We start from the raw sequence: 19,054 nt of genomic DNA, 5'->3' as shown, positions 1-19,054 counted from the left end.
AACCATTTCTTTTGGACTATTTTACAATAAGTCAGCACAGCAAAAGCCAGGATGAAAATGTCTTTGCACAAAGGATAAATGTCAAAACACTGAAGTGAAAAAACCCACTACTCTAGCCTTGTACAGAGTTGTGTGACCTTCCTGTATTAAAGAATGTTAGTATACCCGACCTTAGAGAGTTAAATAATGACAATCGTACCTCTTTTAGACAAATCGCTGACATGCTCTGTTCCATCTCTGGCTGGTTATGTTTGTTTCTCTCTGTCTTTGTTCTTTCATGCTGCTCCGTCTTGCTGTAACCTATTTGATTCAGTCTGGCATTGGTAATACCTCCCTGGACCTCCCGTCCCTTATTGGCCTTGTTCTAGCACTGAGAACTAAATTCCACATACGGGGGCCGATTGGGACTTATCAATCCTCACTGTATCTCTACCCTTTGTCTGTGGCATCCGCTGAGCTGCCGGCGGTCTCAGCATTGGGAGACACCTCAGACATGATCGCCACGCAGAGAGGCAGCTCAGAGCACACAAACCGGCTCCATCGCTGTCTGCAAGACTGACCCCTGGCAAGGTAAAAAAAAGGAGTGTTTCTGCTGTTTAGGATGAATTATTGAAATAAAGGAACGATAAAGGGGGTTCTATTGGAAGAAATGCAATATGGTATTAAAAAGAATGAATTGAAGTCGTCGCGTATTCAGTAACCTTACAAAGGAGAAGAGAAGGTATCTTGATATGATTTGTGTAGCGTCACACTACACGCAGTCACAGTGGGGAATCACACTGAAGCAAGAGTGAGATATTTCATACATATTATTTTATCGATTTTCATTGAGGTTTAGTTTTCTGGAGACAAACTAGAATGTTTGTATTCCCGGAGGAATCACCACTCACTCACGTATCGAACGTGTATGAAAGTGAGCTCGTTGCATTGTTCTCATCCGCCTTCATCCACCTTCTATAACCTGGAGTCGATCCCGGTAAATTCAGAACAACAAACAGACATCTGCATCACAGGTGCAGGAATTAAGGAACATCTGGCAGCAGATTGGAATCATGACAGAGAACTCGGCGATACACATTAGGAGAGGCTGATTGTGTTCAGATTGTTAAAGCAATCAGTGATATTTCTCTTTGTGAGAGTGAAGTACAAGTGAAAAAAAGATGGAGTTGGATTAAAGAAAAAACTCTCAACTCAGACTTCACAACTTATCATATATGTTATTATCCCTGCAAGTTGTCTTCCTCGGATAGACCGTTTAAATGACATAGAATGTTTTTCACACTGTGAGTGGGCAGTCTGCCCACTCAACCTGAAGCACTAAGTGCTACTTGACTTCTAAAATTGATCAAACTCGCAAGTTGATTTTTTTTTATTTTTTTAATGAGTGTATTTCATTGTTATTGTACGCTGGAAGCGCTTAACTTCCCCTATAAGTCACATCGACAAGAAAGAGTGCAGCAACAACGAGCAGTTTCCCTATAAATGACTGTCCACGATGAAAAATGGTGAAGTAAGTGTTAAGCGAGTGACAATCAGAGTCACATCCCAGCTTACCTGGTTGGAGTATCGCATGGTGACGTTGCGCTGGTCCTGGCGGGGGACGTAGCGGTGGATGGGGTCGATATCTTTAGGGCTGATCAGCTCATCCACTGCACAAACCCACACACCAAGGCAGACACATTAGTACACACACCTACATAGACGCAGGGGTGAAAAAAGGACAAAAAATATAAAGAAATATATTTTCCTTAATTTACACTCACAATGTAGTCAAACTGCATCTTTGGAACAATGTCAGTAAAGATTCAAGCAACACATAAAAACATCAGGCAATCGATAATAATGGTTAAATAGTTAATACATCTCATCAAATATGGCTTGATGTGTTAGTATTTCTGGACCGGTTGACCGATATTGGAATGAACAGAATCGGCACGCGTGTCATGTGAGCGTCGTACCCAGCAGCTTGGCGATGTTGTAGAGCGCCTGACCACACAGGAAGACCATCCCATCGCGGCCAGAGTTGCTAGGGAAACGCTTCTGGCTTCCATGCTTGTTCTGCTCTGCCTCCACAAAGTCAGCCGGTACGTAGTAGTATTTGGGGATCACAGCATGGCCTGGCATGGGAGAGGAGGACTGTGAGCGCTTATGTGCGCTTTCTCCGGACGAGTGTTGCGTGAGTGTTTGAATGAAATACGATCAGCACAATAATAATGCATTGTATTTATTTGTAACTCAATTTTCAACTGATGAGGAACCCGTTCACGTGCTGCGCGCAAACACTCTCACACACACACACACACACACACACACGAGTAAACCACTTGGCGCTCTGTTCAATAGAGGCTTTTATGCCTCCAATCTTCTTTTATTTTCTGAGTTTTTTAATTTAAACTTAAACGGGCTATTTAACCCGGGGCGGCACGGTGGCGTGGTGGTGAGCACTGTCGCCTCACAGCAAGAAGGTCCTGGGTTCGATTCCGCCCAGTGGCCTTTCTGTGTGGAGTCTGCATGTTCTCCCCGTGTCTGCGTGGGTTCTCTCCGGGTTCTCCGGCTTTCTCCCTCAGTCCAAAGACATGCTCTGGGGATCAGGTTAACTGGGGACTCTAAATTGCCGGTAGGTGTGTGAATGGTTGTGTGTCTCTGTGTAGCCCTGCGATTGGCTGGCGAGCAGTCCAGGATGTACCCAGTCTCTCAGCTGGGATAGACTCCAGCCTCCCCTGTGTTCAGGATAAGCGGTTTGCCGACAGATGGACGGACGGGCTATTAAACCAGCTCTGATTTTCATTATTTACCTACTACATAAAAATAATCCACACAGAGGTAGAAGAACAGTGTGTGTAACATATATGTACCTAATGTGCGTTTTCACAGGTGTGTAATGGGGCCAGCTGCTGAACAACTGGAGCGGAACAAAGGCGAACCTGATTGCTTGGAATAAAACAAATGTGCCATTCAACAGCATTCACTTGCCCACCACTGCAGAGACACAGGTTCAACATTGTGGCCAACGCACCCGGCAGGGAGGGTGGAAAGCCAATGAGGGATTATGTCCTAGTTGGTCCGTGTACATCGTCTCCATCTTCTACAACGCTGCTCTTAATGGTTTATGTGAAGCACTTTGAATTGCCTTGTTGTTGAAATGCGCCCGACAAATAAACTTGCCTTTCAACGTGCACAGAGCACAGAGAAAAGTTATCAACCACGAGGACTGCAGGAAGCGGGGGTCGTTCTTTGGACGAACAGGAAAAACTAAACAAAAATGTGCCAATTATTTAATCCAACTGATGGGAATGTATCTGTTCTTTGGACACACTATATCATTTGTTCTTGATGGTGGCACAAGAAAAGAGGAATTATAATTATCCCCATGTTAGGCTGAATAATGAAGTAAAATGTAGTGAAAGTTCCACCTGAGAAATCCTGAAGTACATTTAGTTTCTTCAAGTCTATAATCATACACCTGAGGGTACAAGCAGTAAGTGCAGCAACATGCTAAATGTACAGAACCTAAGCTGCTCTTTGTCCTCCAAAACATATGTGTGGCCGATATGAATCCAAACCACTTCAGAGAAATCAAGTCAAAGGACGGCACAACTGGTGCAAATGCTGCCCGATTGCCGCAGTGCAGCGGCAGGTCTCCCAGAGCTGCACACGTCTGTGCATCATTGGAACCATGGGAGACCGTGACTGCCGGGAGGTCCAGCGTACTGACAGCAGAGCACAACGGCAGCTTCTGACAGCCGCGGGTGCATTTTGTGGGTTTAGACTTCTTAATGGTGGAGGAGGAAAATAAAGGACCCTCGTGTTATCCATTAAAATCCAGCCAATTAACTAGAGGAGTTCTGTTAACCCATAAATAACCAGCACAAAGGCTCTGTGGAGATGTCCGCTGCAACATAAGTCTGCTCTGTCTCACATCATTATCCTTTTTGTCCAATTATTCCTTTGCTATTAACAACGGACCAATGGAGACTCTTGAGATCACTATTATTCGACTGTCTCCCACAAAACAGTGGGACAAGTGAATATAAAAGCCCCTGTGAGCCTCGTTCATGGTATCTGGGATTTGAAGATGGACGATGTGATTTAATTTTAAAAGAAAATTCTTCACTGCAGGAGGGAGAGAGCAGAAGCTCGAAAACAAACCACATAGATGTGGAAAAACACTTGTGTCTGTGGGTTTGAGCATTCTTAGTTCACCATGATCCATCGCTCGCTGCATTTCTGTATGTGCGTCTGTTAATGTGACGGCTCACCCTCATAAGACTGGAAGATGATGGGTTGAAGGAGGTCTTGGTATTCTTTGACCTGAGCACTATTTCCTCTGAACACCCCTGCAAGACAAACAAATACACAAAGGCACACAAAATGATAGTAATTGAAAATGTATTATTACACTTTTTGTATTGTCTGGATACGTCAGATAAGACAGTACACTGAAAGATGCTAAATAAATCTGAATGTAAAATGTATCTGAGATCTGTCCTACAGACGTCAGTGGAGACTAAACCGACAGGAGGGTTGTTTAATAATGACAAAATGCACATTACTGGGAGAAAATCTACTTAATTTCTGACCATTCCCTTTGGTTTATTGACAGATTTAACAAATCACATATTTCTTTTAAGTGTTTCGAAGTCCTCTAAAAGTCGGCAAACACCAAAAATATTTCCTGTCATATGCTTCTGTCTTCCATCGTCCCAATGACCCACTCCAGGCATCATAACATCGCCTATGGATAGAACAAGGCTTACCGTCAATCATCATGTAGATGAAAAATATGGGAAACTCGCACTCGATCCCATCAAAGAGCTGGAGGGAGACAGAGAGCGGGAATCGTTACTTTTCCACATCGGAAAGAGGAGACGGGCACAGCGACTTTAAAGCAGCGGATGGCTCAACTTTAGTAGCGCCGAGTGTGGAACAGAAGGGAAAATAAACACTCACACAACACAAATAATCTAGCTTCCCACCACGGCCCTTTTATTTCATTTGAAGCCGTGAACGTTTTTTTTTAGGGTGTTAGGAAAGTTCATAATACTGTGACAAAGAGCACTGAGAGAAGAGCTTGATCTGGAGGTTTATAGGTAACAGGTTTAATTATTAATTAGGGTTAGGATTAATTAATTAATTAATCAAGACTGCAACTGGTCCAATCTTTTCATAAAGAATTAGTAGAAACAGGAGAGGAACATTGGAATTGTGTAGTTAGACACAACTCCCCATAACAGTACAGAAAATGTAATACTTTGTTATTTAAATAAACACATTTCGCATTTTTTTTAGGTTGTGCAAAATGCTCCCAAATCTCCAAATGAGCACTTGGGCGGCGCTGAATACAAAGACTTCAGTTTACGACTTGCATCGTTTCGATAGTCACCAAACCATTCGCCGTGTAGACATGTGTATTTGTTACGTCTCCCCATTCATTCATTCAGGCTTTTAATTTGATGAAAACCTCTGACTAATAAACTCTGCAAGTCCCGGCTGACCGATTGATTGACTGCCTGATCGATATGGGCGAGTGTTAGCCTGACTGGGCGACCGTCGGGATGTTTTTAGTCAACAGAACAAAGCGAAGTAAAAGCCAGCGTGCGGCAGCAGCTAAAGGAAATCTTCCGGAACAAACACTTGGATTAACGCGAAGCACATCATTAGTTGGTTCATTCTCGGGAATCTCACTCCCTAATCCCGTTGTGCACCTCACATGACTTGTGTGTGTAGTGTCACTCAATTACACAAAAACCAGCACCGGGTAACGACACACGTGCAGCCGAAACATTTAAGTGAACTGCAGCCTCATTGGTTGCAATAAGGCTGCGGTTCACCAATGGGGTCCTGCTACGTGTGGGCTTAGAACGTGCTTCTTTAATGTCTGCACCCGCTGATGATGCAGGAATGTGGGGCTTCGAACTGTGTATTTGTCAAGAGATGAGACGCAATTAAAAGCTATCGGTGTCTGAGAGCGATGAGGAAAAGAAAAGAAGGTGCATGAAGAGAAACAGGAGCAGAGGAGGCTTCGTTCGGAGGGAGGGGGAGAGCCAAGGCAGTCGCCCAGAGAGGCCTGTGCTTTTCGGCCCGTTGAGGCTGTAAACAAGCAGGGATCCCTGGGGTTTTGTGCTTGAGCAGCTCGACTGATTGTCGAAACTGTCTATCACACAGGCTGCTGCTCTCCGTCAATGGTAAACAGACAGGGAGCGCAGACGCCTGCCCTGCTGTGAATTCCCTCTTAAACACCAACAACAACAACAACAACACCTTCACTCCGTGTCCTCTGCTGGTCTACCTGTGAGCCACAGAGCGCACACACCGGCTTCATGTCATGAATCTGTGGGTTTATACTCATCATTCAGAGGAGGTCCCGTGTGTCCCATTGTGTTTCTAATGTCGATACACCTCTTGAACTGATAAGTGCGCGTGAAGGGACGTAGGAGGTTTGCCTCATTGTTTGTCACTGTGAAAATGGTAATCTGCGTCGTGTAATCTCACCGCCGGGCACGCTTCCTCTCATGCAACTTTATTAGTAATACCTGCACTGTCTGCTGATGTGGCGGAAAATAAATGACAGCAGGAGCGATGAGGAGTTTATAATACGTAACTCAACTGGCATTATCTGCCACAGTAAATGTGCAGCGTGCCTGCTGGAAGAACTGCGGGCAGCAACAAGCCTGAAGGAACCAAGGCATAAATACGGTTTGAACATCCTCAGCCAGGCAACCTGAGGGGTTAAAAGTAAACATGCAGGGTGACCAAGTGAAAAGAAGTCCCAGAAATGACTTTTCACTTGGTTTATTTCCTCAGTAGACATTGTAAACAAGAGTTTGTGATCTCAATCACAGGTTTCAATTCTTGTTCAACAAAGCATGGTGTTTGTTTTTTTTGTAAATTCTAGATTTAGAGTGAAACTGAATATAAAGCAGCACATGTTTCAGTACTTTGTGATCAAAAGGTTGCTAATAGGGAATTATCTGTGTTTTTGTCTCAAAACTTGAACCCGTTCACGATGTGAACAGCCAAAAGTAATGTAATTTTCCACAGAGCAGAAGAGCAGCTGCGAGAGCCACGAGCAGCAATCTGGTGTCCCGCAGTACATCACGAGCCACAAGGCCGAAGATCACGGCTGAACTGGGATTCATGTGTAAAGCTACTTTGTAAACGATTTACCAGCCTTTTTCTTTGTCATGGAAACAATAACATGTTACCTGAAAGGTAACACGTTATTGTTTCAACACGTTCTCGCTGGACTTATTCTGTAACTCTCTCGCTGGATTTATTCACTCTGGGAGGTTCGTTCTGCAGCCAGTGCCCTTAGCTGCTGATTCACTCATTGTACACGGCGCTGATTCTAAAGTGAATCGGCCACCATTTCGACGGGGATCACGGGGGAGTCAGAGGAGCACAATGAACTCACTGTCGCTCACATACATATATATATGCATGAGCACAGCCACGGTCACCCGCACCCACATGCACAAACACACCGAGAATGGGGGTTGAAACACCTGGAGGATTAAAACACTCGAAACGGTAGCGGCTGAGTCACAGGCAGATTTCTGAGCGTTAGCAGAAAAGGGTAAAACCTTTAGAGGCTTAAACACTTCAAAAACTTTTCAAATGTCACACTCGGCCGCTTTCAAGTTGAACTTTTTCAGTCGTCAGGCGCTGGAAGCCATTCGCACTCTGCCTTTCTGGCTGCATTAACGTCTGGTTGGCTGAAATGACCTCACTTAAACATTATATTGCTCATTATCTGGTTGACAAACCCTGGAATATCAGTTTGCTTGCAATGTTTCTGAAGTCAAGCTTTTGTTGTAGTGAACAACAGAATATTAATTTCAACTGCTATGCTGATGACAGTCAGCTGTACGTGGAGCTAGAAGAGAGTGAATAATATTTGTGTCTTTTTTGATATGATACGATAAAATGTTGGACGTGTAAGAATTGCTTCTCAACAATCCAGGTCTGGCAGGCAAAGTATCTAAAATTAAAAATTGGAGGAATTTGCAAGGAAATATGGAAAAATCTGTGAAATTAAAAAAACATGGATAAACAAATAATTTCGCACCACCACCACGGACCTTCATCTCAGCAGGTTTGTAGAAGCGCCGGTCCTTGTCTTCGTTGGCGGTGCGGTAGCCATCGCGGAGGAAACGCTTGAAGCCGTATTTGCCCCGCAGTTTGCGAACAATCTTGTCCAGTGTCTGACTGTAGAGGGCATCGTCATCTACTGCAAAGGCAGGATAGCTGATGGTTGGAAGCAAGGCTGCATCGGTGTTCTGCCAGGGTTAGAAGATTTACCACAACACCTTCAATATACGTTTTTATTTATATTTCCAGGGAGAATTACAAGAAAATTGTTTCCATATGTCAAATGTCATTTACCATTATCTACATTTTAATTATAGACACCAGTCATAACATCTATTTATTTTTTTAATTGGCCATTAGAATTAAATCCTATCAGCAAATACTATTTAACCAGCACGTTTTGTGTCCTATACTAGAAAGCTGTATATGTCATTTACCAGGTCAGGAGACAATTGTCCGAGTTATGAATAAACTCCACTGCAGGCTTGTTTTCCATCAAGGACCGTCTAGACTACAACAATTATTATGGATGAATATTGTTATTAGGCTTCGCAAACCATGATTACTGGTTATCTAACTTCAATTTTGTTTTTGCTTGGTTTACTCTATTTTTCTGTAAAAATGAAAGCTATTAGACTTCAGCCTTGCATGCAAACCGCTAGGAATATTTTAGGTTCATTAATAGATCAAAGAGCTTCCAGAAGTAAAAGATTTGTTTTCTACATTCTGTGCATACTCAACCAGCTCCGTGAATAGATTAAAGTACAAAATGTAGTCGACTGTTTGATGTCCATGTTACGTTTTGCGTTGTAATTCTCTCTCTCTTTACCTCTCCGACTTCTTGTTAAAACTCCAGTTTACACGTTGACATCCTCAGCAGCTGCAGCTGAAATGCGGGCATCAGCTTGCAGAGCACAGTGCAGGTATTGAATTTTATATCGAATTCCAATCTTTTTCCATAGTGCACGCTGTACTCATATGATATTTATAGTTTGGTTAGCTTGACATTATCCTCTCGGTCTCTCGCTTTTTACTGCACTCCGTCTTTCTCTACTCAACGTTAATCCCATGCAGCTAAAAGGCCTCTCGTTGTCTAATTGCACTCATTAACTCGCGAGCTGACTGACGGCACAGTGTCGCGCGCGACACATTCAGCACACAAAGGGAGAGATGTGATCATGTAAGTGTCTGCAAGCAGTGGAGTGTAGAGAAGGAAATGGCTTTGCTCTTCCTCTTTTCTCTATTTACCTCCCCTTGCTTTTTCAACTGTACCTCCCTCGAGCTCTGCAGCCACCTTTACCTTTACCAATCTCTTATCAAGATTGAACCATCAATAGCACATTTAGAGTCAGCGTAATGACTGCACCAAGAGGGGAACTAGAAGAGTATGTGAGCAGAGTACAGCTCCACCTCTGAGACAAAAGAGGAGGACAAAGAAGTAACAGGTGGCGACAATACGCGCAACTGTGCAGGTCAACTAAGTAAATTCACACGTTTTTTTTTAACCTTGTCATATGCTTGTGTTTTCAGTCGTTTGTTAAGTAGTTGCATAAACGGACTCACATGTGAGCGAGACTCTCGGGGCAGTAAGGAGGAGAGGGTCTGCCGGTTCCTGTTGTGGGCGTCCAGATCCACAAATATCACCGACCACGAGCAGCCCTGCAGAGCAAAAGTTATCGGCAGAGAGCGTCACAGCTATTCAACCATAAAGCGGGGCACCAACGGGACACTTACCAATACGGAAACATAGATAACAAGCCCTCTACCGTTTACCCCCCCCCCAAAAAAGGCTGCAATAACCGAAGGGGCCCCCCTCAATCGCACCTACGCACATAAAAACACACTCTTTTGCTGTAGAACCAGGCGGATATATTTGGGTTGTACATGCTTTTTGAAGTGCGGTGTGGGAGTGCTTGAACAACAGTGAGTCAAGAGTTACCCTATCACTTCAAAAGTACCAGAGTACCAAACAGAAGTGCTGCTACTCCAATGCAGTCTGTCCAGGCGGTGCACTTAAACACCTCTGGGCTGGAGAGGACGGTCCGTTTGTATGTTTTTACTTAAGGAAGGAAAGCGATCAAACCGTACTGGTTCTAAAAAGGGCCGGTCCAGTTCACTTCATCCATCCATCAGCAGCGCTTACGTAAAACAACCTCAGCCACTCTCGCAACCTGCTAAGCAGTTTCTAATGCAAGTCAAATGCATTATGTATGAATATTGCCAGTCTACTTTTCATTCCTCTAAAAAAAAAATAAAAAAAAAACAGATCCAGAAAAGCCTTTTAGTCAAATCAGCAAGCTTTCCTGTCAAAATTTGCATCGTGCAGTGGATTGCTGGCCACCGATGTAGGCAGCTGTGTGACACGTTTGGTGGAATGTAACCTCGTCTGGCGATGAAGCAGCTGAGTGTATAAGAAAACCATGCGTGAGAGATGACTGATTTTGCCTTTGACAGGGAAACGTACAGACCCAAGAGGATATTCTCATTTGCTGGGCTAACACATTTACTTTTTAATAAAACTGAGCAGTTTAAAGCGCCACATATAAGAAAAAAATCATATATATTCATATAAATATATGTGATTTGTTTCACTTTGGGCGTTACAGCAGACAACAAAATACATTTTTCCACAGAGTTATTAAATAATCAGCCTTGACCAAATGATTGACATAAATGTGGTACACATGAAACGGACCATTTAAAGAGAATAAAAAATGTGTATATGAAATATAAAAGGCAATGGTGTTTTTCTTCAAACCTTTGCAGACTAATAATCACATAATAAGTGAGTACTTCTTGTTTACTTCAAGAAGTACTCACTTACTGGACACTTAGCCCCAAACCCACAGCGATGAGATAAGAGGTCAATGTCCACAGCTGTTAGTGAATGGTTTTGAATGATTATTACATGTATCAGCGCCTCACATCTATAATAAATTGCCTTAAAAATATACCTTGGATTAAGAGGAAATATCTAACACTAATAAACGGATAAAATCTTGCGAAAAAAACAAACCAATTTTATTCAATATTCTACTTTTATTCCTATAACATGCCACAATTCCTCTTAAATTCTGGAACTTCTCTGTGTAATTAACCAACATTCCTCTATAATAGAAAAAACTGACTGCAAAATACAAGTTGATTAAAGGCCAGTTCAAGCAAAACCATCCAAGTCGCTGCTATAAGCACCGGTTACAAATAAATGTAGTATGTAGTTTTTATAATAACCCTTTCAAAGGCCATGATTTGACTTGACTTTCTATGCATTGATGTACGTGATTTAAGTTCCAAGATGTATGTCAGCAGAGAAAAAAAAGCTCTCTCCCAGATACGAAGAGAGAAACCCCCCCGAAAGAAAGGACGGCTGGATTGATTTAGGTGTGTGTTCCCTCCATCACATTCTGCTCTTGACTGGGTGTGAATTAGGTGACAATCCCAAGATAGAAAGTGGAAGCGGTTAGGATTTGATTGTCCAGCCTGTACACAGCGCTGTGGATTAGATGACTGGCTTTAAAGAGAAAGGATCCTGCTCTTGGCGAGAGTTCCATCCGTCAGACCGAGGGAGAAGCTGCTATCTTTGCATCAGTTTGTGTAACTCGGGGGGGGGGAGGCGTTAAAAAAGGAGAGAAAGAAAGAAAAGAACAGTAGGCTAAATGCGACACACAAACACTAGAGTCTGCAGCCGGTGTAAAATGTGGTAGCGGCGTCCAGGCCGTACCGGATGTTCCGGTTAACGGGGTCGGGGGGAGTTACATCTGGCTGGACGGATTAGAGCCAGCTGGGAAATCAAGATCGATAGAGATCATTAATAAGCAACTAGCTGGCTTGTAGCACTTTCATTCCCATAGAGGGTCAACAGACTGGATGATACACTTACAAAGGCACCACACAGCACGGGCCATCCATCAGCTACCTCTATAAAATGTTTTTTTTTTTTTTCAAAAGGCCGAGCTTGATGACAAAATCAATTTCCAGGCACAATTAACCCCCTTCATTTTGTTGCTGATCAGAAGAGAAAAACTGATGTATTGATGAGAAGAATAGTCCAATGCAGTGGACGGCTGGAGAATCCGCCTATGGCTTCGTAGGATGCAAACATCTAGCATTTCTCACAGAGGACCTTCAGAGAATACACTGTCCATCTATAATGCCATCTTGTGCCAAGGGACACGGTGAGCAAAGACTCAAATACATGTCTCTTCAAATACCTGGTTTCCAAACAGGTTGAATCCATTGATGGCCTCCAGAGCCGCTTTAGCCAAACCCACGGAGCTGCAGAGAAAAGAAACACAGCAAATCACTTGACATGATGAGCTAGTTTCACTGACATTGATTTACTATTTCGTCTTCTATTCCGGCAACGATATTCATCACTACATTGCACTTTTTCTGATAATCCAATAATCAAATTGTCTAAATAAAATAAGCACATGGTTTTGTGTGGATTATACTCAGGTATTCCCAAACGTTTTAAATTATAGATATGGGTTACAATTATCCCTTTTGAGGACATCATTGTGAATGATTCTCATATTGATACGATTCCAGTGACATGTGATCATTTATCGCTCGGCAAACAGTAGTTCCCTTTTCTTTTTTTAATCATAGTGACAAAAAATGCAGTTCTGTAATAGGAACCATAAGTGTCCTTCAATCATCAAAAGGCCAAAAGAAAGCATTCAGAATTGTACTTAAACCTCAAACTGCTATCTGTTAGGGCTCAATAGAGCTTAAGGGTCCGGAGATTATGGTCCACTGTAATAAAACCTTGTCCTGTATTTCACACTGCCGGGCTGCTGTGATTGCGATGCAGACTAAACGTGAATCAATTTCGCTGTCGTTCCGTTCCGTTCCCTTTCTGCCCTGCCAAGGTTTCCCTAGAACAGAGGAGGAGGAGGGAAAGAATTGCAACGCGAACTGGCCGACAACTGGCGGTGGCTCTGCTGACGTGACAAAACACGTTGGTGAGGTGGAGGTGCTAGTATTCGTTTCGGGTGGAGGAACATTGAAGGACCAACCCCAATGGGTCGTACCTTCTTTGTTTGGATTTAATTGTACATACATGTTGCCTCACCGTTTCACTTTTTGTTTTTTTCAATAGTGTTATAACGCTGTTATTACACATCTGTCCATGCTGGCATAACACAATCTCATTCATCTCTAATCACTTTCTCTTTTTTGCGGCTACTCGTCCATTGACAGAATCACGTCATTTCCGCTTGACTTATTTTTCTTTAAAACCTGTTTGCGATTGTATTTGTTATGGTTTTATTATATAGTGTGTGTGTGTGTGTGTGTGTGTGATCCTGTGTGTCTATCGGTTGGTGCGCCCCCCCCCTTCTATTACAGCCCCCGGAATGGGAACAAACAAAAATAAAGGTGTTTACACACGGCAGCTCAGACCTCAGTGGAGGTCACATGGGGTTAATTGGTTCAGTCAGTGGTCAGCCACTCACATCAATATAAGACCACAGAGTTAAACTCGTAGGTCACGTGACCACTGACTCATCGTCATGACAACTGAACTCCAGCAAATAACAAGCATCAGAAGAAAAAGCTAGTGAAAGGATTTTGTAGTTGTGGTTTTCTAATCCATTCGTCAAACATAATTAATTCAATCTGCATGAATTGTACCAGTTGACGGTTGGCACAACAAACAGATACAAAGATTTTTGCTGGTGTTAAAGGCAGCCTGCCTTCTTTTCGCAGCTTCCTTAAAATACTGTTATCGTGGAGGAATGCGAGAAAAGTGTTCTTCAAGAATTCAAGGTAGCGCAGCGTATTTAGTTTTAATACAAATGCTAATTTTGTCACAATTTTCTGAAACAAGGCCCCCTTAAAAGACAAGGCCAAAATATCTCTAATGCAGTAATAGCTGAATATCTGAATCCATGCTTAAGCTGTTCAAACCAGTCAGCATTGACCATTGGAGCCCCTTGACATCTGTATAATAACATTCAGAATTGCACCATATAGATGAGTCAAATGCATTCATGGAAAAAGTCACTATCCCAAACGATAAATAATGATTAAACATTTGTGAACTCCTGAGAACAGTCCTGTCCGTTTTATACATCTAATAAAATGACATTTTAACTCATCAGAAGTGGAGAGGTTGCAAAAACCCAGCTGCTTCCAATATTAGACACGCCACTTTAAATAAAACACTCGGGCCGTTTGACTGGCTGTGATGTTAAACACGCGGCGGAGGCAATCATTTGATTTGATGTGGACAAACGAACACATCCTTTCCTCTTCTCTGCCCACGGGCACCGCGGGACGAGGAACGACTGCTCAATTTGATCGTTTACACAGATCTTGTTTACGCGGAAGCATTTTGAATCTGCCCCTGCATACGGCTCACGCATGCGGCTCGGTAATTGGTGTCGCGCGACTACATGTATTACAGCCGGCTCGCTAATTGTGGAAATCCCAAGCATGACCTGGAGGGGAGGAGACGCAAGAAGCGCGAGACACGGCGCTTCTTCGCTCCATCGGACTTGTTATGTTTCCTTGGCTGCTGCCGGTAGACATGTTACAGACAGTAGACAACCAAAAACAAGAGACTTCTCAGTGATACGATGGCAGAATTTGTGGGAGACTGCAGGGAGGTGGGTATGCTTCAAGACTCAAACACTGACCCCAAACGCCCCGCGTCAGATGACGTGGGCTTTTAACTCCTTTTTTTAAAGAAATTTCCCATAAATTGTGGTGTAAAGAGGCTGTTTTAACCCCCTACCTGTCAGTCTGTGGAGGTTGAGGAAGAAGGATATATTCTTCTTTTCTTAACAGTTAACTCAGGTTAAACGTGAACACAGCCTGCTGAATTTCCCTAAATTGGCCCCAAAAATCCTATTTGCCATTATGTTAAAGATTTAGATTTCCACTTTAACTGTAAACGTTTGTTTGTTAAAATCGGATTCCTAACTTTCTGTATACTTTGCTCCATCCCTTGTTTAGTAGAATTAAATGTATCTTTATAACTCGGATCGAGAAGATGTGTTTTGCTCCAGCAGTAGATACTGTGTAGTAATAATAATAATAATACCAAAATAATTCTAATGATTCTGTTCATTCCTTCATAATTCTATCTCACAATTCCTTTGTTTCCCGCCCGGCGTTTCATTACGTCCTTCTTCCTACTCTCCCTCTTTGTTGAAGGCACTACAATATCATTTCACTGGCAACAGCATTCACACACACACAGAAAGACCCGCGCGCCCCCCCCCACCGCCCTCAGAATTCAACAAACACCTTATCGCATCACAGAGACTCGGGGCACAGTGTAATCTATTCTGGGAATCCATTTCTCAAAGGTAATGGGGAGGAAATAAAACCGTGGGTCACTTAAACACCTTTTGATATTTACTTTGACGTCAGTTTACATTGATCTCAAACTCTGCCCATGCTTACGGCCCAAAATAGGACCAAAGAACGTTCTGTAAAAACCCAGTAGTGTCTCACTTTGTAACACGCTCACAGTGGAACACTACTAAGTGCGTTTGTTGCGCGTGTTCTTGTTGTGTTGTCCGGCCTCCGACTGACCTGGAATGCAGCTCAGTGCTGCCGTTGTTGTATTTGCTGCCTCTCTCCCACATGCCGAAGTCAGGCACCCTGTAAGCTCTTTCCACACAGAACACCAGGTTCTGGATGAAGGAGACCTGGACACGCAAAACACATCAAACAGAGGAAGACACGGGTTGAAATGCATCTTACACATACAGACACACCCGCTAGGACAGGATCCACGGCAGCAGAAAGAAGAGACACGTGTCCATGTTGAGAGACGCAATAGTTTCAGCTCCAGCTACACATGCACTAACATCCTATCTCACACCTCTGTACACATTCACTAGTAATGGCCGACCTTCGGTATTGATCTGGGGAAAGGTGAGAATCTCTCCCGCTTAGTTTAAGTGTTAGAAAAGTGGACAAGAAAGCCGATTCCTCACTGACGTTTCAAAGTGAAAGTGTCCCCGTGACTGAAGACGAGGTGCACTGCGAGCGTGGAAGGTCACGGCTTCACCGGCTCTTCTCCCGCCCGTGACGCAACATTGAAATGGACACATATAAATTTATAGCTCAATTTGAATTATTGGCGCATCGCCCTTTCAGGCAGGCTCTAAAAACTCATTCTGCAGCGCCCTTGATTCAATCACAGACACAAAACGGTGGCCTCGCGGTTTTAAAGACGTGATCAGGAGCGCCGCGTGTTTGGAAGGACCTGGTGTCCACGAGGGACATGTCAAAATCAATGGGCAAGTCTACAAATAACCTAAAAGGGAGAGACATGCAACGTGCAATGACTTAAAGGCACTGAATCGTTAAAAAGAGTGCACGTGCATGTGTGTGTATGTGTGTGTATGTCTGTGTGTGTGTGTGCTTGACTGAAGGGAGATTTAATCTAAGAGGACAAATTTGGGGGAGGGAGGGGGGAGCATGCAAGAGAGAGAGAGAGAGAGAAGAGAGAGAGAGAGAGAGAGAGAGAGAGAGAGAGGGGAGGAGACACAACCTGTGTAGGACTTAACTAGGCCAGTCTGTGAAGGAGGCCAGGGAACAAGGGAGCAAAGCAGACAAGGAGAGAGAGGAGGGTTTGCTGCTTCTCTTCTCGGCCGTTCATGAGCGGAGTGATTAACGAGGGGGACTTTTCCGTATCTTAATGGTATCTTAATGAATGTTACTGCCCGCCGGCTAAACAAGCCTCTCCCGTCTCTCTAATGCAGAAGCACACTACTTGTGCTGCTGCTGCTTTTGCCCGCTGAACTCCCACAGTGGGGAACAAAATAATGCATGCACCTGTATTATGGGGGGGGGGGCATAATACAGACTGGGGTGCACAGTAGGCTAGTGAGACACTCCATTTCATTCTGCACCGAAAAAGGCTGGTGGAAGGTGAGAAGGTGAGAAGATGGAGCATCTTCTCGGAGGACGAGCAGCAGCCTTTTCTCTACCACCTACATCGAGGAAGTTAAATAAAATACTGCAATGCAGCTTCCAGCTCAGTCCGGTAAACGCCGCTGGACTTCACAAGTTGTGCCAGCAAACAACAAGCTGATAAACAACGCCGCAACGGTTCGGTTAGTCCACAGGGAAACCTTTTTCAAACAGCGTTGACAACACAAGGTCCTTTTGCTCACTCCATCTAATGTCGGATAATAAAAGGGAGGCGGGGTGCAGTCTAACTCAGTTTAAATTATTCAACCTAATAAGCCGTGTTCAAACATGCACATTGAGAGATAGTACTCTTAATAAGAGTAGCATTGCAATTAGCAGTGAGACACGGGCAAAGAAGGAAGAGTATTTCTGTAAACAAAGTGAAGAATGCCCGCACTAATTGCTCAGTGGAAACATAGTTACCATGTCCTTACTTCCTCAAGATAAACCCAATTTAGTAAACAAACGGATTCCTTTACCGGTGGCAAAACATTTCCCCGCTCTGTGGCGGTAAGTAAAAGCTGCAAATGAGCAGACTATAAGAACTAACAGAATTAATGAAGTTCCAACCGGTCCTCGGGGCCGCACAAAGAAACAGCCCGGCGTGTAAACGTAACGACCACGTCACCCTACTGTTTTATTAAGAGTCAAACATAAAGAAGACAAAAAACTGCCACCGGAACAGATACATCAAACTCCATTCAGCGCTTTCCAGTAATAGCCGGGATTGGTGCGCAGCCAAAGAGGACGCTACCGGTTCGATTCCCAGGGGGGCGTTTAAGCCTCCACGCTGAAACCATGTAAACGTTTCCCTGCTGAAAGTCAATTGAGCGGCTCAGCAGAAAACATAAATGTGAGCGGAGCTATAAAAGTGAGATACTGTCCCCTGATCCTGCATTTGCGCCGGCTGCAGGATATCGTGGGGATTCAGGGTACATCGAGCTGCTTTCAGAAATCCCTTGCACTAACTTTAAAGCAGCAAGGGAAGCATCACACAATGTAATACTCATAAACCTTATTAGGTCCCAGAATTTATGTTAGAGGGCATTTTTGTGTGAACCTGTAAGAATTTCATCACCAAAATGCAAATGAATGGTTCTCCCAAAACAAAACTCCCAAAAATGAAGTAATGTAAATGTTAAATTGTAAAACAATGTTAGTGGTTATTTTATGTGCAGTTTAACCTGTTTTGCATAAAATAATGAAAGACTCAAAGTTAATATCAGCAGAAGCTCTCTGCCCAATGCGGGATTGTCGCGAGAAGAAGAGAAGTTAACTATTTGGCACTCAAGATGAACACTGATGGCTGCTGGCGGAGTGGCCAGGGAACGTCAAAGCGATGGCCAGGACTGGGCGTAAAGCCACAGGGTCCAGCATTGATTTCCTCACCAGTCCTTTTTAGCTCCTTGTTTACCTCATCGGTGTTGAAAATGATTTGCAGACCGGAGCAGATCATCTCCACCAGGTACAGCAGAAACAGCGACACAGCATCGATCTGCAGCAACGACAGAGAGGAGGACAGAGTGGATGACTATTAAAAAAGAATCACTGTCATTTGTGTGCTGTCTAATATTTCGGGACTTATCAATACAGGTGTCGTGAGTTTCCTATGCAGCGTAGTCTGAGGCGTGAGCTTCATAATAGCCATTAAGCCTTTGGCGTTATGCCGTTATCATCAATCACGCAATTTACTTCAGTGCAAAGTTTTTGGACAATAAATCACAACCCAGGACGAAATATGTATACAGGGAGCGTTAAACAAATATGCAGCTTTGTTTGTTTAGGTAGATTACCTTGTCCCTACATCCTATTTCAGATTCTCAATTGAGCTCACTTGATGTAGGAGCCGCCCCTCCACGAGGCAGGAAGGCTCCATGCAAATCTTACATCAATTAGACCTCGCTCAATACCATGGACAGAAGAATAAGCTGTTTTAGTGCCCATTTAATCCCCTTCCTCCTCTGAGGACAGCAGAATATACGGCTGAGTCTGAAATATCCCATCTGGACATGTCGTTGAATTGGAC

At 43.6% G+C, this 19,054-nt stretch overlaps 1 protein-coding gene across 4 annotated transcripts in view; it reads right to left on the bottom strand.

The window, feature by feature from the left end:
• phkb (phosphorylase kinase, beta) overlaps positions 1-19,054 on the bottom strand; it is a 68,592-nt gene that overhangs the window by 33,693 nt on the left and 15,845 nt on the right. For all 4 annotated transcript variants that reach the window (XM_040168041.2, XM_078084912.1, XM_040168031.2 and 1 more), the window contains 9 exons: positions 18,443-18,523; positions 15,640-15,755; positions 12,303-12,366; positions 9,655-9,750; positions 8,082-8,279; positions 4,758-4,815; positions 4,260-4,337; positions 1,959-2,117; positions 1,555-1,649 (listed from right to left, as the gene is read on the bottom strand). In XM_040168041.2, coding sequence (XP_040023975.2) covers positions 1,555-1,649; positions 1,959-2,117; positions 4,260-4,337; positions 4,758-4,815; positions 8,082-8,279; positions 9,655-9,750; positions 12,303-12,366; positions 15,640-15,755; positions 18,443-18,523 — 945 coding nt within the window. The remainder of the gene's footprint in view (positions 1-1,554; positions 1,650-1,958; positions 2,118-4,259; positions 4,338-4,757; positions 4,816-8,081; positions 8,280-9,654; positions 9,751-12,302; positions 12,367-15,639; positions 15,756-18,442; positions 18,524-19,054) is intronic.

This window comes from Gasterosteus aculeatus, chromosome 12 (genome assembly GCF_964276395.1).
Source record: "Gasterosteus aculeatus chromosome 12, fGasAcu3.hap1.1, whole genome shotgun sequence".
Taxonomy (NCBI): Eukaryota; Metazoa; Chordata; class Actinopteri; order Perciformes; family Gasterosteidae; genus Gasterosteus; species Gasterosteus aculeatus.
Note: the sequence above shows the minus strand (reverse complement) of the source record. Positions and strands in the feature narration are given on the sequence as shown.